Source organism: Bufo bufo, chromosome 4 (assembly GCF_905171765.1).
Source record: "Bufo bufo chromosome 4, aBufBuf1.1, whole genome shotgun sequence".
Taxonomy (NCBI): domain Eukaryota; kingdom Metazoa; phylum Chordata; class Amphibia; order Anura; family Bufonidae; genus Bufo; species Bufo bufo.
The window spans coordinates 449,654,091-449,681,080 of NC_053392.1; the positions used below are offsets into that span (position 1 = coordinate 449,654,091).

The 26,990-nt window shown below is 42.1% G+C and overlaps 1 protein-coding gene across 1 annotated transcript in view; it reads right to left on the reverse strand.

Annotated features, from left to right (window-relative positions):
• Positions 1–22,498, reverse strand: part of LOC120999265 (pecanex-like protein 2) — a 535,756-nt gene extending 513,258 nt beyond the window's left edge. Inside the window, exons 1-2 of the mRNA XM_040430137.1 lie at positions 22,481–22,498; positions 21,768–21,918 (exon numbers count right to left, since the gene is read on the reverse strand). Coding sequence (XP_040286071.1) covers positions 21,768–21,918; positions 22,481–22,498 — 169 coding nt within the window. The remainder of the gene's footprint in view (positions 1–21,767; positions 21,919–22,480) is intronic.
• Between the last annotated feature and the right edge of the window lie 4,492 nt (positions 22,499–26,990).

A 26,990-nucleotide genomic window follows, 5' to 3' on the forward strand; every position in this document is an offset into this window, starting at 1 on the left:
GCTGTTTCATGTGGTTCAATAGAGCTGCGGTGCCTATGTTTGTGTTTGACTGCGCACGGCTTATTTTACTTTTGATCTTGCATAGGGCAATGCTGTTGTCTTCAGGCAGCATGGAGAAAAACTTCCAGATGGGAGATACTCACACAGAGCTAGTGGCAGCTGCGGTTGGCTTAACTCAGGCATGTTTAACCCACAGTATCACCCGTTCCCAAAGTCGATCTGGCCCTGGCAGTTTTTTGGGAGGTTCTAGCCATATGTCGCCTCTGCTTTTTATTGCTGTTGCTGCCACCACCCTCTTCCTCAGATGTAGCCTCCCCCTCAGCACCCAGATCACACTCATCATCAGAGTCCTTACCCTACCCACCACTTTTCTCAGACTGCGATATGCCATTGTGAGCTCCTTGGCCTCCACCCTGATTTCCTGTGCTGCATTTCCCCAGAGTGCCACTGTAACCACCACCCTGGCTATAAGTGCCATCATCCCTATCCTGCCCCTTGAAACCCCTCCTCATGGCAGTCCAAACGCTGACTGTTCGCACACAAGTCATCAACAGTGAGACTCTCTTGACTATTTGCTGTAGTATGTGGTGGGGTTTTGAATCTCCTTCTCATGGTTATCCAAATGCTGACTGCTCTCACACAAGTCATCAACAGGGAAACGCTTTTGACTAAATGTTGTAGTGCATGATGGTTTTTTGATGCCTCTTTGGCAAAAAGGAAGCATCCCACTAGGGGGGACAGTTAAACAAAGAGGATGCAACTGAAAGGCTTCTCAGGGAATGCAAGGAGAAGCAGGAGTAATGCCGTGACCCCTGGGACCAAGGCATGGTATCAGACTCAAACGTGACCTCTATGTCATCCTGCTGTGACTGAAAGGTGGAGTGAGCCATCAAGTCGTCAATTTCCTCCTCTTTTTCCTGAATAATAATGTTGCGGCTTTTGGAAGCCAGGGATCACTGTGGCCTACTACTACTATTACTACTTCCTGGATGGCTGCTAGGTCCCATATACTGGCTCTGGGAGGACAAGACCTGGGCCTTTTATTTGGAACTCTTCTGTATTCCAGACATTTTATCACGTGGCCTAATGAAAACTCACAAGTTTCATAAATGAAAAGTCATGGGTTTTGTACACAGTCACACAAATTATGGAATGGTTATAGCAAAATTGCAAGTGTGTTTTCTGTAATTTAAAGACCGAGGCACAATTAAATGTCCTTTTTTCTGCAAACACACTAAACACTACTATTAACAATTTACGTTGGGAATATTGCAGTATTGATGCCAGTAATATTTCTGGTTACTGTGTCATGTATGTTTAACCCCTTCCTGACCGCAATCTGTATATATACGTGATAGCTGCACATACCCTGTGCAGCTACCACGTGTATAGATGTCATGGCAGCTTTTTAATACAAGCGCTGCAAAGCGCTTGGATTAAAGCTTCTGCCCCTGTCCTGCTGCTGTCACGGACAGCATACAGTTCAGTAATGCCAGCAAGGGACCAATCAGAGTGGCCCCTTGCCGACAATCGATCCGATTGGTTAGTCTGTGCAGTAAAAAAAATGCCGGTTTCAGGCTCTGATCTGCGCTCTGCAGATCAGAGCCTGAAATCAGGTAATGTATCCTCGTGCCCCCCCTCCCCGATCTGTGCCCCCCATCTGTGCCCCTCCAAGTCCCCCTTGTGTACGCCTGCCGCTGAATCTATCCGCTGCTTATCTCCTGCCTCCTGCGGTCCGCCCCCTCCCCACCCCATACATTCCTCCTGCCCCCTCAATGCTGGCCGTGACCCCCCCCTTTCCAGCGCTGCCCCCATGCCGTGCGGTCCCCCTGCTGTGTGTGATGGCGGCGGCTCCATTCCTGAGCCGCCGCCATCAGCAGAGAGTGTCAGCTCTATGCTGACACTCTGCTGTAACCCCATGGGGTTAATAGAGGGAGGGGGCTCCCTCTCTCCACCATCGGGGCTGCTGCGCTGCCAATGAAGCGCCCGATGGTTGCCATGGCAACCGGACGCTTTGCAAAAGCGTCCGCTGTTGCCACCTACAGGGCATCTGATTGTATTATACTTTGCAATGCAAGAGCATTGCAAAGTATAGTACAGCCATCAGCCCCACTGGATCTTCAAGATCCAAGAGTGACTTGATAAAAAAAAATGTAAATAATAAAAGTAAAAATAAATAAATAAAAATGTAAAATTAAAAAAAGAAATTGCTTTTTCCTATAAAAAATGATGACCCCCAAAATAGTACCAATCAAACCGTTACCCCATCCCGCAAAAAATGATACCCTATTTAAGACAATCGCCCAAAAAATAAAAAATCTATGGCTCTCAGACTATGGAGACACTAAAACATCATTTTTATGGTTTCAGAAATGCTATTATTGTGTAAAACTTAAATAAATAAGAAAAAGTATACATATTAGGTATTGCCACGTCTGTAACAATCTGCTCTATAAAAAACTGTCACATGACCTAACCCCTCAGATAAACGCTGTAAAAATAAATAAATAAAAACTGTTCCAAAACAGCCAATTTTTTGGTCACCTTGCCCCATAAAGCGTAATAATGAATGATCAAAAAATCCTATGTACCCAAAAATGGTACCAATAAAAACCTCAACTCTTTCTGCAAAAAATTAGCCCCTGCACAAGACGATCGGCGGAAAAATAAAAAACATATGGCGTTCAGAAAATGGAGACACAAAACATAATTTCTTTTTCAAAATTGCTTTATTATGTAAAACTGAAACAAACAAAGAAAGTAGACATATTTGATATCATTGCGTCCGTAACAACCTGCTCTATAAAAATAGCACATGATCTACCCTGTCAGATGAATCTTGTAAAAAAAATTAAAAAAAATGTGCCAAAACAGCCATTTTTGGTTACCTTGCCTCACAAAAAACTTAATATAGAGCAATTAAAAATCATGTGTACCCCAAAATAGTCAAAATAGTACCAATAAAACTGGCACCTTATCCCCTAGTTTCCAAAATAGGGTCACTTTTTGGGAGTTTCTACTGTATGGGTGCATCAGGGGGCTTTAAATGGGACATGGCATCTAAAACCAGTTTAGCAAAGTCTGCCTTCCAAAAACCATACGGAGTTCCTTTCCTTCTGCGCCCTGCAGTGCGCCCTTACATCAGTCTACGACCACATGTGGGGTGTTTCTGTAAACCGCAGAATCAGGGTAATAAATGTTGAGTTTTGTTTGGCTGTTAACCCTCAATGTGTTAAAGGAAAAAATGTAATAAAATGGAAAATCTGCCAAAAAAGTGAAATTTAGAAATTTAATCTCGATTTTCCTTGAATTCTTGTGGAACACCTAAAGGGTTAACAAAGTTTGTAAAATCAGTTTTGAGTAACTTGAGGGGTGTAGTTTCTACAATGGGGTCATTTATGGGGGGTTTCCATTATGTAAGCCCCACAAAGTGACTTCAGACCTGAACCTGGTCCTTAAAAAGTGGGTTTTGGAAATTTTCTTAAAAATTTGAAGAATTGCTTCTAAACTTCTAAGCCTTCTAACGTCCTAAAAAAATAAAATGACATTTCCAAAACGATGCCAACATAAAGTAGACATATGGGAAATGTTAAGTAGTAAATATTTTATTAGGTATGACTTTCTGTTTTAGAAGCAGAGAAATTGAAATTTTTAAAATTGTGAATTTTTCAATTTTTTTTTATAAATTTGGTATTTTTTCATAAATAAAGGTGAACTATATTGACTCAAATTTATGACTATCATAAAGTACAATATGTCACTAGAAAATCTCTGAATGCAGATTCAACAAAATCCCTTATTAAAACACACATTGCAAACTTATAATGTAATTATTCTCCCCCACACACCACTAATATAAATATGTGGGGATTTCTGTCTAAATCATTTACATTTAAAAACGCAGGTTCAAAAAAACTTTTTTCACTGTTAAGACACACATTGCAAACTTCTAATGCGATTATTCCACAGTATACCACCAATATATTATATAGAGCAAAACATACAATGTTATGTGCCATGACGGCTACCATACAATTCAGGGAGTGTAGGTTCCACATGCATACTGGGCCCACTTTAATTTTTATCATCTTTGGTGCCAAAATGGCCTCCATTATATCCAGGGAATGCAGGTACCAACATGCATCCCGAGCCCACTCCACACCTCTCCTGGTGCCAAATGGCCACCAACGAATGCAATGAGAGTCCACCCTATACCTATCCTGGTGCCAAAGGGCTTCCAGTGAATGAGGGAGAGCAGGCTAAGCTTTATACTCACACTAATTAAAATCAGCCTATGGGGCAGACAGGCCGGTCAGGAGTGCACGACTGAAGTGTCAGCCACACCTCCAGTACAAACTGCAAAGAATAAAAGGGGGTAAGTTAGCACATCCCAATGCGCAGGTGCATGTTGCTATGGCTGAAAACACAACATAGGACAAAACATACAATGCAACAGCTCTCTGCAAACCAAATAAAGTACAAAAATGAATTATATAGCTTATGATATGCTTGTAAATTAGAAATGCTTGGCAAATCATTTTGAACAAAATATTTGAGACCGTCTGCTGCACATCAAGGCGATCTCTGTAAGACGGGAACCTAACACTAAATTCTACCTGTTATGTGCCATGACGGCTACCATACAATTCAGGGAGTATAGGTTCCACATGCATGCTGGGCCCACTTTAATTTTTATCATCTTTGGTGCTAAAATGGCCTCCATTATATCCAGGGAATGCAGGTGCCAACAATATACTGTAACAATGCAGAAAAGTGCAATAAGGTTTCTGTCTACTGTGTTATGTGCATTTAAAAAAGCAGATTCAAAAAATACTTTTTCTTTAACTCCTGGAGTCATGGACAGACATGGCCGGCGGGTTTCCGCTGTTTCAAACAGCAGAGACCAGCAGCTAGTTACCACAACTAGCAATAATGCCAATTGCGGTCATTAAAGCCTTTAGATGCCATGATCAAGTGAGATCATAGCATCTAAAGGGTGAAAAACCTGGAACTCGTGCTTTCGGGCTTCTTACCGGCATCCTCTGTGGCCAATGAGGATGCCAGTATGCAGCCAATGAGGATGCATTTAAATAGATGTAAAAAAATCTATGAATGTTCAAAACTAAGAACAAAAAATTGGATATTGCAGGCTCAAATATGAGATTCAAAATCATATAAAAAAAGTTAAAAAAAAATTAAAAAATATATAAAACATTCTAGTTAAAATGAAAGTGTAAATCACCCCCTTTCAGTATAATTAACCCCTTAAGGACCCATGCCGTACATGTACGCCATTTCTGTCCAGGACGTACATATACTGCGCTCGCCCGATCAGCAGCAGGGGGGTCCAGCAGTCACTGATAGCCGTACCCCTGCTGCATGCATCAGCATCGGTGAAGTAACCGATGCCGGCGCATTGACCCTCGATGTGCCGCAGTCAGCGCTGACCACGGCTTGTGTGATGTTGGGCGGGGATCGGAGCTGCCATCGGGTCCCTGTGCTGCTGTGACGGGGACCCGATGGCATGGAAGGCAGCTCGATGCCTTCCTTAGGCATCGGGCTGCTTCCCGGGGGAGAGACTGAGATTCAGCCCCCTGGATCTCACAGGCAGGAAGCTATATGTGTAATACACACTGTATTATACTTACAGCCAATGCATTCCAATACAGAAGTAGTGGAATGCATTGTGAAGTGGATCAGACCCCCAAAAGTTGTCCCAAAGTGGGACAAAAAAGAAAGTGGAAAAAAATTAGAAAAAATTAAGTGTCCCCCTCAAAAAATGTAAAGTTTCAAGTAAAAAAAAAAAGAAACGTAATTTTCCCCAAATAAAGAATTATTTTTTTTGTAAAAAATAGAAAAAAAAAGAAGAAAAGTAGACAAATTAGGTATTGCCGCGTCCATATCGACCGGCTCTATACACATATCACATGACCTAACCCCTCAGATGAACGCCGTAAAAAAATAAAAAATAAAAACTGTGCTAAAATTTAAAAAAATTGGTCACCTTACATCACTAAAAGTACAACACCAAGCAATCAAAAAGGTGTATGCCCGATAAAATAGTACCAATCTGACCATGACCAAAAAATGAGCCTCTACCTAAGACACTGGGACAGACATCCTCTCCTCAGGACCATAACCCTCCCAATGAACGAGATACTGGAGAGAACCACGGATAATGCGATAATCCACAATCCTAGAGACCTGAAATTCAAGATTACCATCAACAACAATCGGAGGAGGAGGCAAAGAGGAGGGTACAGTGGGTTGGACATAAGGCTTTAATAGGGACCTGTGAAAAACATTATGGATCTTCCAAGTCTGAGGAAGATCAAGACGGAAGGCAACGGGATTGATGACGGACAAGATCTTGTAAGGCCCAATAAACTTAGGACCCAACTTCCAGGAGTGAACCTTCAGTTTGATATTCTTTGTAGACAACCACACCAGATCAACCACATTCAGGTCCGGACCAGGCACACGTCTCTTATCCGCCACATGCTTATATCTCTCACTCATCCTCTTCAGATTACCCTGAATATTTTGCCAAATAAATGACAAAGATGAGGAAAATCTCTCCTCATCAGGTAAACCAGAAGACCCCTCTCCAGCGAATATCCCAAACTGTGGATAAAAGCCATATGCACCAAAAAATGGTGACTTATCAGAGGACTCCTGGCGACGGTTATTTAAAGCAAACTCAGCAAGGGACAAAAAAGAATACCAATCCTCCTGTTTCTCCGCCACAAAACTGTGCAGATATGTCTCCAGATTCTGATTGACTCATTCGGTCTGACCATTCGACTGCGGGTGAAAAGCAGAAGAGAACGACAACCGAATCACCAAGCGAAAACAGAAGGCCTTCCAGAATCTGGAAACAAATTGCGTGCCCCTATCAGAAACGATGTCTGAAGAAATGCCATGCAATTTAACAATGTGATCAACAAACGCTTGCGCCAACGTCTTAGCATTGGGTAACCCAGGAAAGGGAATGAAATGCGTCATTTTTCTAAAACGGTCCACTACCACCAAAATCACAGTCTTCCCCAAGGAACAAGGCAGGTCTGTAATGAAGTCAATGGACAGATGCGTCCAAGGACAGGAAGGAATGGGTAACGGGAGGAGAGAACCTGATGGCCGTGAATGAGGGACCTTGGCACGAGTGCAGGTCTCGCAGGCTGCCACAAAACCCTCAACTGTCTTACGAAGAGCCGGCCACCAGAATCTCCGAGCAATGAGATCCACTGTGGCTCTACTCCCCGGGTGCCCAGCAAGGACCGTATCGTGGTGCTCCTTAAAAACCTTGTGTCGTAAAGCGAGAGGCACAAACAACCTCCCAGGAGGACAAAGATCAGGAGCCTCTGCCTGGGCTTCCTGAACCTCTGCCTCCAAATCAGGATAAAGAGCAGAGACGACCACCCCTTCAGCCAAAATGGGACCCGGGTCTTCAAAGTTCCGCCCTCCCGGAAAACAACATGACAGGGCATCTGCCTTCACATGTTTAACTCCAGGGCGGAACGTGACGACAAAATTAAACCTAGAGAATAACAAAGACCATCTGGCTTGTCTCGGGTTCAGACGCTTGGCCGATTCCAAGTAGGCCAGATTCTTATGGTCGGTAAACGCGGTAATAGGGTGTCTGGGTCCCTCTAACCACTGGCGCCATTTCTCAAAAGCAAATTTGATGGCCAACAACTCCCTATCTCCCACATCATAATTTCTCTCTGCAGAGTAGAGTTTCCTTGAGAAAAAGGCACACGGTCGCCATTTAGCAGGAGAGGGACCCTGAGATAAGACCGCACCCACACCCACCTCAGAAGCGTCCACCTCAACAATAAAAGATAGAGAGACATCAGGTTGTACCAAAATGGGAGCGGAAGCAAAACTCTTTGATACTAGAAAAGGCTTTAAGCGCATCTACCGACCAGAGCAAAAATCTACCCCCTTTTTAGTCATATCAGTGAGTGACATAACAACAGAGGAATAATTCGAAATGAACTTTCTGTAATAATTAGCAAAACCCGAAAACCGCATCAGCGCCTTCTGATTCTCAATCAAGCACAGAGCGGACCTTCTTAAGGTCCATGCGAAAACCAGAAGCGGAGAGAAGAAAACCAAGAAATTGAACCGCAAACACACATTTTTCCAGTTTAGCGTACAATTTATTCTCCCGCAGAATCAGCAAGACCTGACGTAGGTGGTCTCGATGAGTCTTGAAATCAGGAGAAAAAATATGAATGTCATCTAGATACACCAGTACAAATTTCCCCATTAAATGATAAAAAATGCTATTCACAAAATGTTGGAAGACGGCCGGAGCATTCATCAAACCAAAGGGCATAACCAAATTCTCGAAATGACCCTCAGGGGTATTGAAGGCCGTCTTCCATTCGTCCCCTTCCCTGACCCTGACTAGGTTGTATGCCCCTCTTAAATCCAACTTAGAAAAAACTTTAGCCCCAACAATCTGGTTAAACAGGTCCGGGATCAGAGGAAGCGGATATGGGTCACTAATTGTGATACGGTTCAGCTCCCTGAAATCCAGACAAGGTCTTAAAGAACCATCTTTTTTCTTAACAAAAAAAAACAAACTTTGAGGGTCAGATGCGTCCCTTTCTCAGGCTCTCAGAGATATGCTCTAGCGACTCTTTCAGGTTGGGAGAGATTGTATAAACGTGATTTTGGCAGCTTGGCGCCTGGTATGAGATTAATAGGGCAGTCGTACTCCCGGTGAGGGGGCAGCTCCTGGACACCACTCTCGGAAAACACATCCGAAAATTCAGAGAGAAAAGATGGTACAGTCTTGGTAGAAACCTCTGAAAGAGACGCCGTGAGGCAATTCTCTCTGCAAAACTCACTCCAACCATTTATTTGCCTTGCTTGCCAATCAATGGTGGGGTTATATTTAGTGAGCCAGGGTAGCCCCAACACTAGAGGAGTAGGTAATCCACTTAGGACGAAACACAACATATCCTCAACATGAGCGTCACCCACAGTCAAACGGATATTGTGAACTATGCCCTTTAACGATCTTTGAGAAAGTATGGCGAAATCGATAGCAAAAACAGGTATATCCTTTTCCAAAGTGCATACCTGGAAACCATGCGTTATTGCAAATTGATTATCAATGGGATTGACAGCTGCTCCAATATCTACAAAAATCTCACAAACAATGTTCTGGCTGTCTAGCGCCACCCTGGCAGGTAGGAGAAAACAGGAACTACAAGTAAACGGAAAACCTTCAATTTCCGCATCAGCCTTGCCAATAGTAGCAAATGGAAAGTTTTTAGAGGGTTTTTTTCTTTTTGTTTTTCTTTTATTACCCTCAGAAAACTCCATGAATCTCCTAGAGGGGCAAACATTAGCCAAATGATTTATACCCCCACAACAGAAACAAACCCTCCTCTGAGAGCTGAATCATCTACTATAAGAGGCAAGCAAACCCAGCTGCATGGCCTCCTCCTCAGAGGGGATTGAGAGAGACTGAGACCCCTGCGCACTGAATGAAACAGCCCCACTGTCCTTGGGCTGAATATGTCAGGAAGGAGTCGTCTCCTCTCTCTCTCCAAGACGCCTGTCAAAACGAACAGCTAGAGACATGGCAGACTCTAACGAGGCTGGTCTCTCATGAAAAGCATATGCATCTTTCAATCTTTCCGAATGACCATCTTTCCAACCAGTATCAGCTGCCCATCTCCGAAATTCAGAACAATATACCTCTGCGGACTGTTTACCCTGGCATAAAAGACGCAGTTGAGATTCAGTCAGAGCAATACGATCCGGGTCATCATATATCTGCCCCAGGGCTACAAAAAATTCATCCACCGATCGGAGGAGCCGTGCCCCCACCGGCAGCGAAAAGGCCCAAGACTGAGCGTTATCCCCGAGCAGCGAGATGATGATCCCCACCCTCTGCTCCTCATCACCAATCACCAGAGGAATGGGAAAGTAGGCAAAAATGGATGCCAGCAGAACCGGTCACCTGAAACTGAGACACAGTTTTACGGAGATCTGCTACCTCCAGTGAAAGATCTTGCATGCGGTCAATCAAGGCTGAAACCGGATCCATGCTTAAGACGGTTATGGCGGTTTATAATGTCATGGATGATGTTGCAGAAAGCTGGAACTTATAAATAAAGATCCGACTGGCTTGATCCCAAACTAAGGAGCATATAGGTCCCTATAAAACCCTAAGAGCTCTCCCTGACTGCTATGCTCATGCAAGGGTCTCAATGGTAGACGATTGCATGCCCACGTACCTAATACTAGGGGACACGACCACCGGCTCCCTGCACTTAATACGGACGGAGTCAGGGTCACCTAAAATCAAGCCAGCAAGGAAACACAAATAAAAGGAAAAAGACTTATCTGAGGAAACAGCAGCAGCAGCCCCCAGCAGTGAACACCTCATCCAGGAAGTAGTATAAACCGCAAAGTGAGGCAGTATGGAAGGGAATATAAAGGGAGACAATTAGTCTAAATAGGTGACACCTGGGAGAAGGATAGGAGATGACAAAGTGAAACCAATCAAAGAACGTTATGCAAGAGGTAGAGAAGAACGTCTGCCAGACCTTCTCACAGAACTGGCGGTGACACTCGGGTTCCGAGAGTCAATAGTTTTGTTGATATACAGTAAATTTATTCTCTCTATGGAAATACCCATGTTGGCTCTTCCTAACCCCATCCACATAGTTACCATTGATTCCAGACCTGTTCAATCAGGTGCTTGGGGCCTGTTGGTTTTCTAAGCTTGATTTAAAAGTAGCCTACAATTTGATTAGTATTAGGGAGGGGGACGAGTGGAAGACAGCTTTTAACACTCCTGAGGGTCACTTTGAATATTTGGTCATGCCATTTGGTCTCTGTAATGAGCCGGCGGTATTTCAAGACTTTGTTAATGACATTTTCAGGAACTTTATTGGCAAATTTAGGATAGTTTACTTGGATGACATCCTGATCTTTTTTTTCACACTTGCATTCGGGGTTCCGCTTGTGAGTTCCGTTTGAAGGCTCTCACAAGCGGCCCCGAACGGATCCGTACATCCCCAATGTATTCTGAGTGGATAAGGATCCGCTCAGAATGCATCAGTATGGCTCCGTTTCGGCTCCGTTCCGCTCAGGAGGCGGACACCCGAACGCTGCTTGCAGCGTTTTAGTGTCCGCCTGGCCGTGCGGAGCCAAACGGATCTGTCCAGACTTACAATGTAAGTCAATGGGGACAGATCCATTTGACGTTGACACAATATGGTGCAATTTCAAACGGATCCGTCCCCCATTGACTTTCAATGCAAAGTCAGGACGGATCCGTCTGACTAACAATTAGACTTAGATTTTTTTCAGAAATATAATGCAGACGGATCCGTTCTGAATAGATACCATCGTTTGCATTATAGGAGCGGATCCGTCTGTGCAGATACCAGACGGATCCGCTCCGAACGCAAGTGTGAAAGTAGCCTCACCTAGTTGGGAATCCCATGTCACCCATACCAGGCAAGTGATGGAAGTTCTTAGGGAAAATCAATTATTTGCCAAGAAAGAAAATTGTATTTTTGGGGTACAAGAGATTTTGTTTTATATACTTAACCTTCAATCTTTTAAGATGGATCCGGGGAAAGTACAAGCCATTCAAGAGTGGGTGAGACTTTCTTCCCTTAAGGCGTTGCAACGCTTTCTGGGGTTTGCTAATTATTATCGAAAATTTATTAAAAACTTTTCAGTAAATCGCTAAACCTCTGACCGACTTAACCAGGAAGGGGGCGGATCTTGTTAATTGGTCTTCTGAGGCCATAGACGCATTCGAATCCCTCAAGGGGTGTTTCGGTAATGCCCCAGTCCTGATTCAGCCGGATCAAGAAAAGCCGTTTATTGTCGAGGTCGATGCATCTGAGGACGGAGTAAGAGCAGTTGTCTCTCAGGGATCTCTAATTATACTAATATAAGGCCATGTTCGTCTTTCTCCCGGAAGTTCTCCCCTACCGAGAGAAATTACAACATTGGGAACCGAAAACTGCTCGCTATTAAATGGGCTTTTGAGGAATGGCGACATCTTTTGGAGGGGGCTCAGCATTGCATTACTGTTCTTACTGATGATAAAAATCTATTGTTTCTGGAATCCACAAAACGTTTGAATCCTAGACAAGCAAGGTGGGCGTTATTCTTTACAAATTTTAACTTTTCTATTACTTTCAGGCCAGGAAGTAAAAATGTAAAAGCTGATGCCTTGTCCCGAAGTTTTCATGGCTTTAACCGCCAATCACTCCTCCTGAACATATTTTGCCTGCTGGTATCATTGTGGCCTCAATGTCCTCCGATCTTACCATCGAAATATAGGCGGCACAACGTCTAGCACCGGTACAGTCTTCCCATGATAAATTGCTTGTTCCAGTTCATTTACGTCTCCGGCTTTTGGGTGAGTGTCATAATTCAGTGTTATGTGGACACCCCGGTGTTTATGCCACCAAGGAACTCATTTTCAGGTCCTACTGGTGGCCCACGTTATCTAGAGATGTGAACTCATATGTGTCTTCATGTAAAGTATGTGCCAGAGCCAAAACACCCAGAACTCACCCGGCTGGTGAGTTATGACCACTGCCCATTCCCAGTAGACCATAGTCACATATTTCCATGGATTTTATCACCGAATTGCCAATCTCCGAGGGTAAGTTGGTGGTATGGGTAGTGGTCGATAGATTTAGTAGATGGTTCATTTTGTTCCACTGGTAAAGCTCCCTAATGCTAAAACTTTGGCTTCTCTGTTTGTGGATCATGTGGTACGTCTTCAAAGGAATACAGAGAATGTTGTCTCTGATAAAGGCATTCAATTTGTTTCTAGGTTCTGGAGAGCCTTCTGTCATAAATGTGATATTTCTTCGTCCTTTTCTTCCGCCTTTCACCCTGAAAGGAACGGTCAAACCGAACAGTTGAACCAGTCGTTGGAACAGTTCTTGAGATGTTATGTTTCTGATAATCAACTGTTGTGGGTACGACATCTACACTTGGCTGAGTTTGCTATCAATAACCGGGTGAACTCATCCACTGGAGTGTCGCCATTCTTCTGTAATCTTGGGTTCCATCCACGATTTAATTCATTGTCACCGTCTTCTTCACAAGTTCCAGAAGCAGATAAATTGGTTATAGAACTGTGAACAGTCTGAGCCTAGGTTCAGTCGAACCTGAAGAAAGCCCAGGAGGTTCAGAAAATCAAGGCTGATAATAGACTCTCTCATGGGGTGGATTTTGTGGTTGGTGAGAAGGTATGCTATCTACCAAAAATCTGTCTCTTAAAGTACCATCTAATAAGTTTGCATCATGATTTATTGGTCCTTATGAGAATATTAAGGTTATTAACCCTGTATCATTTAAACTAAAACTACCTGATTCCTTTCGAATCGTCAATGTGTTTCACAAATCTTTACTAAAAAAGTATGTGTCACCTGTCATTCCTTCAGAGGAACCTCCGCCTCCAGTGAAGGTTGCCGGACAAATGGAATTCGAGGTGTTAAAGATTATTGATGCTAGAAAGGTCCGGAATTCTGTCTGGTATCTGGTGCATTGGAAGGGTTGCGTGCCCATGAGTAAGTCACATGCTGCCAGACTAGTGAAGAGGTTCCATCTGGCTCATCCGGAGAAACCCAATCCTATGACTGTGGGTCCGGTGGCCCCTCGTAGAAGGGGGGTACTGTAACGAGGTGCAGGCGGCATGTGCTTCCTTCACAGCACCGCCGGCAACCTCGCAAGCAAAGGGGCAAGGATGTAGCCTGCATCCTCGTCTCCATGGCAGCAGGGGAGCCGAGCGCCGATAATAATGATCGGTGCTCGGCTGAGTTTGGCTGCTGTGAGTCACGTGACAGTGGCCACGTCATGTGACTCACCAGCCAGGCCTATTTAAACAGACAGCCTGCTGGCCACAGGTTGCCTATGCTTAAGGTCTTTATACGCTCCTGTATTCCTGGCATTGTGTTCCTGAATCCTGACCTCGGCTCGGCTCTGCTCATCCCCTGTTGCTTTTCGTGATCTCCTGGTACTGACTTCCGGCTTGGGTTTGGACTCGCTCTTGTTGGTTCCTTGTACTGATTTATCTTCCTGGTATTTGACTTCGGCTAGTTAGACTTGCTTTGTGTTCTGCTTGTCCTGTCTTTTGTTTTCCCCTGCACTTACTTCCCCTGCACTTTCTTAAGTTAGGGACTTCCGTCCAGTTGCGCCTTGTTACCTAGGATGGATCGTGCAAGTAAGTAGGGGCAGAGGCTTGTGTGGCAGTCAGGGGTGCACGCTTCCCTACCCCAGTCCGTGACAGTGATGTAAAAAAAAATTGTTTTCAAAGTTTAAATTTATTTTTATACTATTTAGACATAAAAAACTATACATATGTGGTATAGTTGTAATCGTACTGACCCAGAGAATTATAGGCATGGGTCAGTTTATCTGCAAACGGAACACCGTGGGACAAAACCCGTAAAACGGTGGAGGAATTGTTTTTTCTTCCAATTGCAACCCATTTGGAAAACATTTTCCTGCTTCCCACTACATTTGTATGCTACAATAAATGGTGGCATTACAAAGTACATCTTGTCCTGCAAAAAATACATAAGTCCTCATACAGCTATGTAAACGGAAAAATAAAAAAGTTATGGCTCAAGGAAGATAGGGAAGAAAAATTAAAACGCTAAATGAAAAACTTTAGATATTTTAAGGGATAATATTAAGACACACATTGTAAACTTGTAATGTGATTATTCCTTCCCACACATACCACCAACAAAACAACGCAGGGAAAGCTGGAAACTGAATTCTGTCTACTATATTTTCTGCTTTTAAAATTGTAGGTTCCAAAAATAACTTTCTTTACTGCAGGAAGTCACGTTGCAAACTTGTAATGTGATTATTCCCCCCACTAACAATATAACGATGCAGGAAAAGACAGTCTACTGTGCTATTTGCGTTTAAAAAAACTGGTTAAAAAAAAGACTTTTCTTTACTCTTAAAACACACGTTGCAAACTTGTAAAGCAATGATTTCCCCTTCCTCCCTCCAATATAATGATGTTATTTGCGTTTAAAACATTTTTAAGAAACATGTTGTAAACTTGTAATGCAATTATTTCCCCACTACAAGAAAAACTGATAATTGATTCCTGTCTACTGCTTTATTTGCACTTAAAAATGCAGATTCAAAAATGCACATTGTAATATGATTATTCTCCCACCCTCCCCCCAACCACTAATATAAAGATGCAGGAAATGCCTGTAAAATGTCTGTCTATTGTGTTATTTGTGTTTAAATATTATACAAAAGGTCATCCAGACCAAAAAATCCCTTTAGGGGTCCCAACAAAAAAGTTTAATGTATATAAAACTAATTCTTTAATTTGTACCTTTAAAATTAAACCTACAGACGACAGATCATGAACAATTAAAACTATCAGGGACTGGCAATATGTCACTTGTAGTCTTGGAATTGCTGGGAGGACTGAGTGGGTGCTTTATTTATCTGTGTGTTTATGGATATTATTACCACATTGTGTTATATGGAACAGACTCACGTCCATCTGTCACCATCCACAGTAGCCACTGGGGACAATTAGGACTTATAATAAACAGTGTGACTGCCTGATCGCCAATTTGTGATAAGTCTGCGCAACACTACTTAGCAGTTGTCTGCTCAATTCACTAGGTGCACACACAATGTGGCTGTCTGTATTACCACATATCAATTGTTCCCTGCCAGCGTTCATGCACTGTGGCTATTTGTATTACCACATTCAAATTGCTCACTTGCTGCATTTATACACTGTGGCCATTTGTATCGCCTCATTCAAATAACTCACTGCCAGCGTACATACAATGTGGCTATATATCACCACCTGCAGATTATTCGCTGCCAGTGTTCATATAATGTGGCTATTTGTCTCACCACGTACAAATTCACTGCCAGTGTTCACACAATGTGGCTATTTGCATTACCACATGCGGATTGTTCACTGCCAGTGTTCATACATTATGGCTGTTTGTATCACCATGTGCAGATTCACTGCCAGTGTTCATACAATGTGGCTATTTGTAACACCACATGCAGATTCACTGCCAGCGTTCACACAATGTGGTTAAATCTATCACCGCATGCAGATTGATCACTGCCAGTGTACATACATTGTGGCTGTTTGTATCTCAATATGCAGATTACTATCTGCCGGCATTCAAGCCCATCCAAACATGCATCCACTCAGTCACTCTATCTATCCTCAGCTGATGTATTGTTTCTATTGCTCAGCCCTGTCTAAAATCACACATACATAATTACTGCCTCTCCCGACATGTTTCGCCGCTGTTGTGACTGTTAGACGCCCTCTTACATAGTCATTCAGACCCGCCCTGGAAATCTCCACCAATAACCTCCAGATCTACGGGACCTGACCTCTCCAGTGGGAGGAGCGTCACGCTCATCACCAAGCGTTAGCCACTCCCCTTTTCCTGCATCACTACAGCCTTTCAATGTGCATTAATTTTACAGCAGAGCAGCGGCACTTCTATACATCTCAATGATGGTCAGACTGCACAGTAGAAAATACATAATCACTTGTACTCACATCTTGACAGTTGGATCAAAGGCACAGTACAATCGCAATCATTCTAACAGTGTTAGGATGCAATAGATAGTACTTCTAGTTATCGGGATTAAACAGTAATGGTTCCATATATTTCTCTCATATTAGTGGCTGCCAGCATACCATCCACAAACACCGGCATCGCATCCGTCCGCTTAATCAAGAGAACAGTAGAACACAATCCACCCAACACGAGCGTCCAAGGTATGTACTAATAATATGATATATCACTGTGCATAATGTACATTCATAAAGTGGCCGTTGCCTGTATTAGTTATTATGATCACTTTTTTCATCCTAGCACATATTTATTAACTGTATAGTGGATTCCTGGATGTAGGTAAAGGTCCCCTTGTTATAAATTCATTAGGATCTGGTGGGTCCAGGTTTGAATCCTGGGTTTATGACATTACCAAACATGGACATGATCAACCGTCTCTTAGTTTATTTAATGGGTCTATAACCTTATAGTAATCTGAGTGTGGTGATACAAACAGCCACATTTCACAAACGCTGGCAGTGATTAATCAGCATGTGGTGATACAAAAAAGCCATATTGTGTGAACGCTGGCAGTGAATCTGCATGTGGTGATATAAAAAGCCATATTGTGTGAACGCTGGCAGTGAATCTGCATGTGGATATATAAAAAGCCACATTGTGTGAACGCTGGCAGTGAATCTGTACATGGTGATACAAACAGCCACAATGTATGTACACTGGCAGTGATCAATCTGCATGCGGTGATAGATTTAACCACATTGTGTGAACGCTGGCAGTGAATCTGCACATGGAGATACAAACAGCCACAATGTATGTACACTGGCAGTGAACAATCCGCATGCGGTGATAGATTTAACCACATTGTGTGAACGCTGGCAGTGAATCTGCATGTGGATATATAAAAAGCCACATTGTGTGAACGCTGGCAGTGAATCTGTACATGGTGATACAAACAGCCACAATGTACAGTCGTGGCCAAAAGTTTTGAGAATTACATAAATATTGGAAATTGGAAAAGTTGCTGCTTAAGTTTTTATAATAGCAATTTGCATATACTCCAGAATGTTATGAAGAGTGATCAGATGAATTGCATAGTCCTTCTTTGCCATGAAAATTAACTTAATCCCAAAAGAACCTTTCCACTGCATTTCATTGCGGTCATTAAAGGACCTGCTGAGATCATTTCAGTAATCGTCTTGTTAACTCAGGTGACAATGTTGACGAGCACAAGGCTGGAGATCATTATGTCAGGCTGATTGGGTTAAAATGGCAGACTTGACATGTTAAAAGGAGGGTGATGCTTGAAATCATTGTTCTTCCATTGTTAACCATGGTGACCTGCAAAGAAACGCGTGCAGCCATCATTGCGTTGCATAAAAATGGCTTCACAGGCAAAAATATTGTGGCTACTAAGATTGCACCTCAATCCACAATTTATAGGATCATCAAGAACTTCAAGGAAAGAGGTTCAATTCTTGTTAAGAAGGCTTCAGGGCGTCCAAGAAAGTCCAGCAAGCGTCAGGATCATCTCCTAAAAAGGATTCAGCTGCGGGATCGGAGTGCCACCAGTGCAGAGCTTGCTCAGGAATGGCAGCAGGCAGGTGTGAGCGCATCTGCACGCACAGTGAGACAAAGACTTTTGGAAGATGGCCTGGTGTCAAGAAGGGCAGCAAAGAAGCCACTTCTCTCCAAAAAAACATCAGGGACAGATTGATCTTCTGCAGAAAGTATGGTGAATGGACTGCTGAGGACTGGGGCAAAGTCATATTCTCCGATGAAGCTTCTTTCCGATTGTTTGGGGCATCTGGAAAAAGACTTGTCCGGAGAAGAAAAGGTGAGCGCTACCATCAGTACTGTATCATGCCAACAGTAAAGCATCCTGAGACCATTCATGTGTGGGGGTTGCTTCTCATCCAAGGGAGTGGGTTCACTCACAATTTTGCCCAAAAACACAGCCATGAATAAAGAATGGTACCAAAACACCCTCCAACACCAACAATCCAACAACAGTTTGGTGAAGAACAATGCATTTTCCAGCACGATGGAGCACCGTGCCATAAGGCAAAAGTGATAACTAAGTGGCTCAGGGACCAAAACTTTGACATTTTGGGTCCATGGCCTGGAAACTCCCCAGATCTTAATCCCATTGAGAACTTGTGGTCAGACCTCAAGAGGCGGGTGGACAAACAAAAACCCACTAATTCTGACAAACTCCAAGAAGTGATTATGAAAGAATGGGTTGCTATCAGTCAGGAATTGGCCCAGAAGTTGATTGAGAGCATGCCCAGTCGAATTGCAGAGGTCCTGAAAAAGAAGGGCCAACACTGCAAATACTGACTCTTTGCATAAATGTCATGTAATTGTCGATAAAAGCCTTTGAAACGTATGAAGTGCGTGTAATTATATTTCACTACATCACAGAAACAACTGAAACAAAGATCTAAAAGCAGTTTAGCAGCAAACTTTGTGAAAACTAATATTTGTGTCATTCTCAAAACTTTTGGCCACAACTGTATGTACACTGGCAGTGATCAATCTGCATGCGGTGATAGATTTAACCACATTGTGTGAACACTGGCAGTGAATCTGCACATGGTGATACAAACAGCCATAATGTATGAACACTGGAAGTGAACAATCCGCATGTGGTAATGCAAATAGCAACATTGTGTGAACACTGGCAGTGAATTTGTACGTGGTGAGACAAATAGCCACATTATATGAACACTGGCAGCGAATAATCTGCAGGTGGTGATATATAGCCACATTGTATGTACGCTGGCAGTGAGTTATTTGAATGAGGCGATACAAATGGCCACAGTGTATAAATGCAGCAAGTGAGCAATTTGAATGTGGTAATACAAATAGCCACAGTGCATGAACGCTGGCAGGGAACAATTGATATGTGGTAATACAGACAGCCACATTGTGTGTGCACCTAGTGAATTGAGCAGACAACTGCTAAGTAGTGTTGCGCAGACTTATCACAAATTGGCGATCAGGCAGTCACACTGTTTATTATAAGTCCTAATTGTCCCCAGTGGCTACTGTGGATGGTGACAGATGGACGTGAGTCTGTTCCATATAACACAATGTGGTAATAATATCCATAAACACACAGATAAATAAAGCACCCACTCAGTCCTCCCAGCAATTCCAAGACTACAAGTGACATATTGCCAGTCCCTGATAGTTTTAATTGTTCATGATCTGTCGTCTGTAGGTTTAATTTTAAAGGTACAAATTAAAGAATTCATTTTTTATACATTTAACTTTTTTGTTGGGACCCCTAAAGGGATTTTTTGGTCTGGATGACCTTTTGTATAATAAGTGAATTTTTATCCCGAGGGCTCCAACCTAGGGCTCATTTTCTTCACTGCTAAGCCGTACTTTGCAAACTTATAATTTTGATTATTTCACAACCATCACCACCAATATAACTATGCAGGAATGGTAGTAATATTTCTGTCTACAGTGTAATTTGTATTTAATCTTTCTGGTGTAAAAATTGTGTTATTGCTGTAATGAAACATGTTTAAAAAAAAAAAAAAGTACAATAGCTCAGCAGCAGAAAACTAGTTGGGTGCTGTGATGATAATAAGCCTATGTATAAACTTCTGGTCTTGGGGGAAAAAACTGCTGTCTCTGTTCAAATAAAAAAAAATTAAGTCTTGCAGGAGGCTGGTTTTGTGCTGCAGAACTTCCTAAATGAGTTTCTAAAGCAGCTGTATTATTAAGCACTGTGCCCCAGTTCCTCACTTCCTCAAAGCTTTCCATGATGAATGTCTCTAGTATTCTACACACTTATTTATTTCTATTCTTTCCCTACACTGTCCCTGTTACAGTAGAATAGATTGTTGCTCGTGCCTCTGTATACTGTGTAAAAGTCATTTCTGTCACACACTGCATAGATCTATCCACACTCATCACCAATGTCTGCTCATACTGCACAAACCTCTCCCTGCCTGGTGCCACCCCTGATTGGTTAATGTGAATGTTTTCCAGCCCTATGAGCCATTCAAGGCAACCCCCAACTTCCTCTCAGGATCATGTGAGCATACATCTTCCTCCCTCGTGGTTTTGCCCGCCAACATGTGCAGTTGCGTGACATTTTACAGGATTCATCTGAAGCAAACCTGAAAAGCTTCAGGTTCGTTTGGTGGATAATTTTTTTTTTAAATTTCTAATGATTCTGGTTCATTATGATTCAATTCACTCATCCTTATTTCAGACACATGGCAAACACATACTCTCACATTACTAGCTGAGCTCACAATGGTGAGTGTGCTTTACACATAGCACACAGCCTAATAGACCAGCCAGTATCCTGCACTCTCATTGGCTGACAGGGTGCCTGAAAAGCCTTCTGGACAAGCCTACCAGCCAGGGCCTTGCTCAGGTAGTGAAGGGTGCCATTTTGCATGATTCACCACAAGTTAATTGCCAACATTTCAGATTCATTTGTTGGAAGAATTTTTGTGAAATTCGTGACTAATTGAATTAGTTTAGAATTGATTTGCTAATCTGTAAAGTTTCCTCCTTTAATCATCTGCTTTTTTGCGCTTTGTTGTATATACGTAGCAAAACATATACTCACCTCATCCTCTACAGAAGAAGTTCTGACAGCAATGTGAATACCATTCAGCCAATCAATGACAGCCAGTGATTGGCTAAACAGCATTCACAGCCTGCTGCTGTGTCAAAACAGGAGCCGCAGGGACCCAGGCGCTCTCAGAACAGCATCAGTGGAGAATCAAAGAGGTAAGTCAAAGTTTTATGTTTTTTTACATCATGTGCAGCTCCTAGCACAGCTTTTTGTGCGCGGAAAAACCTTCTTAAAACCTTGAAGATTGGTGCTTCTAGACAGTCCCCACTTACTATATTTTTATGTCGCCTATCAAGGATTGGACTGGCCTACTACAGTATCAGAGGATTCTCTGGTGAATCCAAGCGCTGACAATAATGGACCCTTAAGAAACAGGGTCCTTAAGGTCCTATATACACAGAGTGTAAACTTTTCAAGACTGACACTGCACTTACTACTGATGCATTTCTCATAAGGTGCTCTGTAACCTACTATTTAACATTGAGATTTACAATTTTTCTATGGTGTGCTTTGTTGTCTTTATTTCGTTACAGTGTCACTTAAGAATTTGATCTACTAACCAGTGATTTCTCTCTGTCTGTATTCTTTATTTTGCAGCAGTGGTTGTGCAATCCATAGCCATGGATGATGTTTTCGTAGCTGTGGTATTATGTAATGAGCCAGGAGACCCACAGCCAATGCCATAACCAGCAAGACAGTACTGAGAACTGGCTATATAGGAAAAAATAAAACATAAGTCACAGAATTTTCATAATACTTTGTAAAGTGAAGAATACACTGGCATATCAATATAAATAAGGAAAGTGGCAGATCATTAACTGGGTTGTCCAGGATTTTATGAGATGATCAATACCTATATTGTCTGATCTAAATAATTCTTGATTACATGCAATTATACCTTAATACCCAAATAATCAGGTAATCCACCTCGTTACCAATAAATAAGATTAAAAAAGCAAATATCATTATATTAAGGCCAGCTTCCATCTTTCACTTCAGCAAAAAACATTTATCCTGTAGAGAAAGTTAAAAGGCACTTCCTAATGTATTGTGATTGCACATATGTTCCTCTGCTGACTGGATTCACTTTTTCCATTGCTCTATACACTGATTGTTTCCATGGTTACCACCACCCTGCAATCCATTAGTGGTGGTCGTGCTTGCACATTATAGAAAAAAGCACTAGCCTATAAGTGCTCCCACAGTCCTGGCCACCAGAGAGGCCGGTGCTTTTTCATATAGTGTACAACCACGACCACCACTGATGGATTACCAGGGTGGTCGTAACCATCGAAATAAGTAGTGTATAATGCAATGAAAATATTTATCCAGCTAGCAAAGGAAGCAATATTGGCAATCACAATACATTAGTAAGTGCCTTGTTGTAACTTTCTCTACAGGATAAATGCCACTTGCTGAAGTGAGACAAACCCTTTAAGCCTAATTTTGCCAATCTGACATGTAATTTTATGTGGTAATACATTTGGAATATCATGGTTTGTAGAGTGAATCTAAATCGCACCTCCTCATACCTATACTTATGACTACTGTACGTAATAAGCAGCATTTCTTATGATATAACATGGCTATACAGCACTAGTATCAATCATTTGCTGTGCACTATTAAGAGGCATTAGTATACAGTTTGATCAAAGAGCATAGGCCCACCTACCGCGACAAGGTTGCCTCTTGTTAAGTGGGAACTTACTCTAACCGTAGCGCAGTGCCGTGTGGCGACCATCGCGTCTCCACACTGCTCCAGCAGGCAATGGGATCCAGCAGCCAACCAGCTGCCCCGCTGTACAGCGGAGCCACCTAGGCCTCGGATCCCACAGCTCCACCAGCACAGCACAGAAACAGCGACGGCCGCCATCCAGCGCCGCATGTGAACTGGTGCTAAAGGATCACCTGTTCACAGCTTCTCAGGAACTCCAACTGAGATGTGGTAGGAATTAAAACCCTGTGCAGACTACTGCTAATTTAAGTTAAGAGCACCTGTGCCACATGGGGAGGAGTGCTGACTTAGAGGGGGGAGAAAGACAAAACAGCATATAAATCATGGTTTGTAGAGTGAATCTAAATCGCACCTCCTCATTCCTATACTTATGACTACTGTACGTAATAAGCAGCATTTCTTTTGAAACATTGCTGTATAGCCATGTTTTATCATAAGAAATTCTGCTTATTACATACTGTAGTCATAAGTATAGGAATGAGGAGGTGCGATTTAGATTCACTCTACAAACCATGATTTATATGCTGTTTTGTCTTTCTCCCCCCTCTAAGTCAGCACTCCTCCCCATGTGGCACAGGTGCTCTTTACTTAAATTAGCAGTAGTCTGCACAGGGTTTTAATTCCTACCACATCTCAGTTGGAGTTCCTGAGAAGCTGTGAACAGGTGATCCTTTAGCACCAGTTCACATGCGGCGCTGGATGGCGGCCGCCGCTGTTTCTGTGCTGTGCTGGTGGAGCTGTGGGATCCGAGGCCTAGGTGGCTCCGCTGTACAGCGGGGCAGCTGGTTGGCTGCTGGATCCCATTGCCTGCTGGAGCAGTGTGGAGACGCGATGGTCGCCACACGGCACTGCGCTACGGTTAGAGTAAGTTCCCACTTAACAAGAGGCAACCTTGTCGCGGTAAGTGGGCCTATGCTCTTTGATCAAACTGTATACTAATGCCTCTTAATAGTGCACAGCAAATGATTGATACTAGTGCTGTATAGCCATGTTTTATCATAAGAAATGCTGCTTATTACGTACAGTAGTCATAAGTATAGGAATGAGGAGGTGCGATTTAGTTTCACTCTACAAACCATAATACATTTGGAATACATTACTTATCAAACCGATTCTGAAACTGTTTTCTTGTGAGAGGTAAATATGTTTTATTAAAAAATCTTTCTAAATTTACAGAAAATGTGGATAAACATGCAATTTTCTAAACTTGATAGTGATACCTCATAAAGTAGTTATTAATTAACATTCACCATATGTCTACGTAATGTTGTTATCATTTTGTAAATGTCATCTTATTTTTTTAGGACATTAGAAGGCTTTGAAGCAATTTTGTAAATTTTCAAAAAAATTCCCATAATTTTTAGGAACCAAATCAGTTTTTAAGTCATTTTGTGGGACTTAGATAATAGAAACTACTCATAAATACCCTATTTTAGAAATTGCACCTCTCAAATTATTCAAAACTGAATAATTAAATTTTTTAATAATAAAATGCTGTGTTGGCCCCAAATTGTTACTTTTCACAAGGGGTAACAGGAGAAAATGCACCCCAAAATGTCTTATCCATTAGCTCCTGCAACATCCCATATGTGTCATTGCAAACTGCTGTAGGGGATCACAGCAGGGCTCAGAAGGGAAGAAGTGCTATATGACTTTTTGAGGAAAAATTTTGAAGATTTTTTTTTCAGGCACTATGTTGCATTTCAAGAGATTCTGACCCCTCAGGTTGTGTTGGGCTCTATTTGTTCCACTTTGAAAAGTCAGCTCTCTAATTATTGTGCTGTATTTCCTGACTGTAGAAACGCCCCACATATGTCCCTGAGGCTACATGCACACGACTGTATGTGTTTTGCGGTCCGCAAATTGCTAGGGAACAGACATACTGATGCGGGCAGCACATCACCAGATGTCTACGTAATGTTGTTATCATTTTGTAAATGAGAAAACAATGATGCTGGATATTGGGCAATAAATTGCTGGGCATATACATTTGTTTTCAGCTGCCATAAAATTTTGGAATTTTTTATCAAAGCTCCAGGTGGAGGCTGAAATGTTGCATTTTTATGGATACAGAGGAATAAATAGAGTATTTTTCCTATCCCTGGAGTACTGTGGTACCTTCTACATGTTATTTTGGGACTATTTGATCAAAGTCTGGATTGTGTGCACCATACTTTGAATACTTTGCATACTGTTGCTGTCTACTTTTGTATATACCAGTGGCATGCAAAAGTTTAGGCACCCCTAGTCACAATTACTGTTACTGTGAACAGTCAAAGGGGTTGTTCACTTTAGCAAATGGCATTTATCATGTAGTCAAAGTTAATATAAGGTACTTACTAATGTATTGTGATTGTCCATATTGCCTCCTTTGCTGGCTGGATTCGTTTTTCCATCACATTATATATTGCTCGTATCCAGTGGTTAAGACCACTTTGCAATCCAGCAGCGGAGGCGGTGCTTGCACACTATAGGAAAAAGTGTCAGACTTTCTGGTGGCCAAGACTGCACTTTTTTCTAAAGTGTGCAAGCATGACCACAGGATACGAGTAGGGTATAATGTGATGGAAAAATTAATCCAGCCAGCAAAGAAGGCAACATGGACAATCACAATACATTAGTAAATGCCTTGTATTAAAGAGGATCTTTCACTGCTCCTGACATAACAATATGAGTTCAAGCCAATCATTATTCCCAATCTTTACCATATCGTAACTGAGAACAGCTACTCTAAACAATTATTCAACTCAAAAAAACTATCTATAGCCCTAACATTCCCATTAAAACCTATTTTATTAATACAATCTTAAAAATACCAAACACAATAATAAAATATGAAATATAAATATAGATAATGTGCATTTGTGCTGAAAAAATTCAATTAAATCTTTTGTGTTTTTTTATGTACGGTATATATACGGTGATGTTGTCTAATTTCAAAAGACCTCTGACCATTATAATTCTGGAAGTTCTCTCTATATTTTGACATGCTTTGCAAGTTCCTCTACATTTCATTTCACCAAACAGGGTCTTTTTTGTGGTATATAGTGACTATGCACTAGCATATCCTGCAAGTTTTTAGTTATCTTCCTGTTGCTTTGGGATATTCAGGCACATGTCTACTCAAATGTTTGTTTGTTTTGAGTTTATGAAAAATGTTCACAACTTTCTTCCATTGTAAATTATATTGAGTTATGAACTTGGTCTCTGTTCTACCTTCTATCTGCTCATCTAACCTATTAGGGTATAGTTTGTCTAGGGGTCCTCTTGGCTTTATTATATCCCTTTTTATTCTGCCTATTACTATATCCTCTTTCCCTAAACCGATTTTTCAGGTTCTCCACTTGCTTTTCAAAGTTGGAGTCTGTGTAGCAAATGCATTTCAGTCTCAAAAGCTGTCCCACTGGTATACCATTGATTGTCGATCGCAGATGAGCCGAATCTGCATGGAGAAGAGAATTTACTGCTGTGTGTTTCCTAAATACATTAGTCTCCAATTTCTCTTCTTGTGTCTTTATAATTTTGATGTCTGGGAAGTCAACTTCCTTGGTAATCTTATGGTAACTTCACATTGATATTGTCATTTAGTTGGTTCATCAGCAGTTCAAATTCCTCATGGGGACCCTCCCAAAAAAACAGGATGTCATCAATATAAAGCATCCAATTGTGTATTTTAGTTATATTTGGAAAGGAATCCCCCAGGAAAATGTCTCTTTCCCATGCGCCCTAAAACAAGTTTGCATAGGATGGAGCAGTAGCAGATTTAGGTCACTAATACAATAGATCTTTGATGTATAATTAATAGCACCTTGCCGGATATCTGAGGGTAGGAATCTGGATTTAGAGATGTCCCGAACTATTCGCCGGCGAACAGTTCCCGACGAACATCGCTTGTTCGCGTTCGCCGCCCCCTATACGTCATCATTGAGCAAACTTTGACCCTGTACCTCACAGTCAGCAGACACATTCCAGCCAATCAGCATACCCTCCCTCCCAGACCCTCCCACCTCCAATCAAAAGGACAGCATCCATCTTAGATTCATTCTGA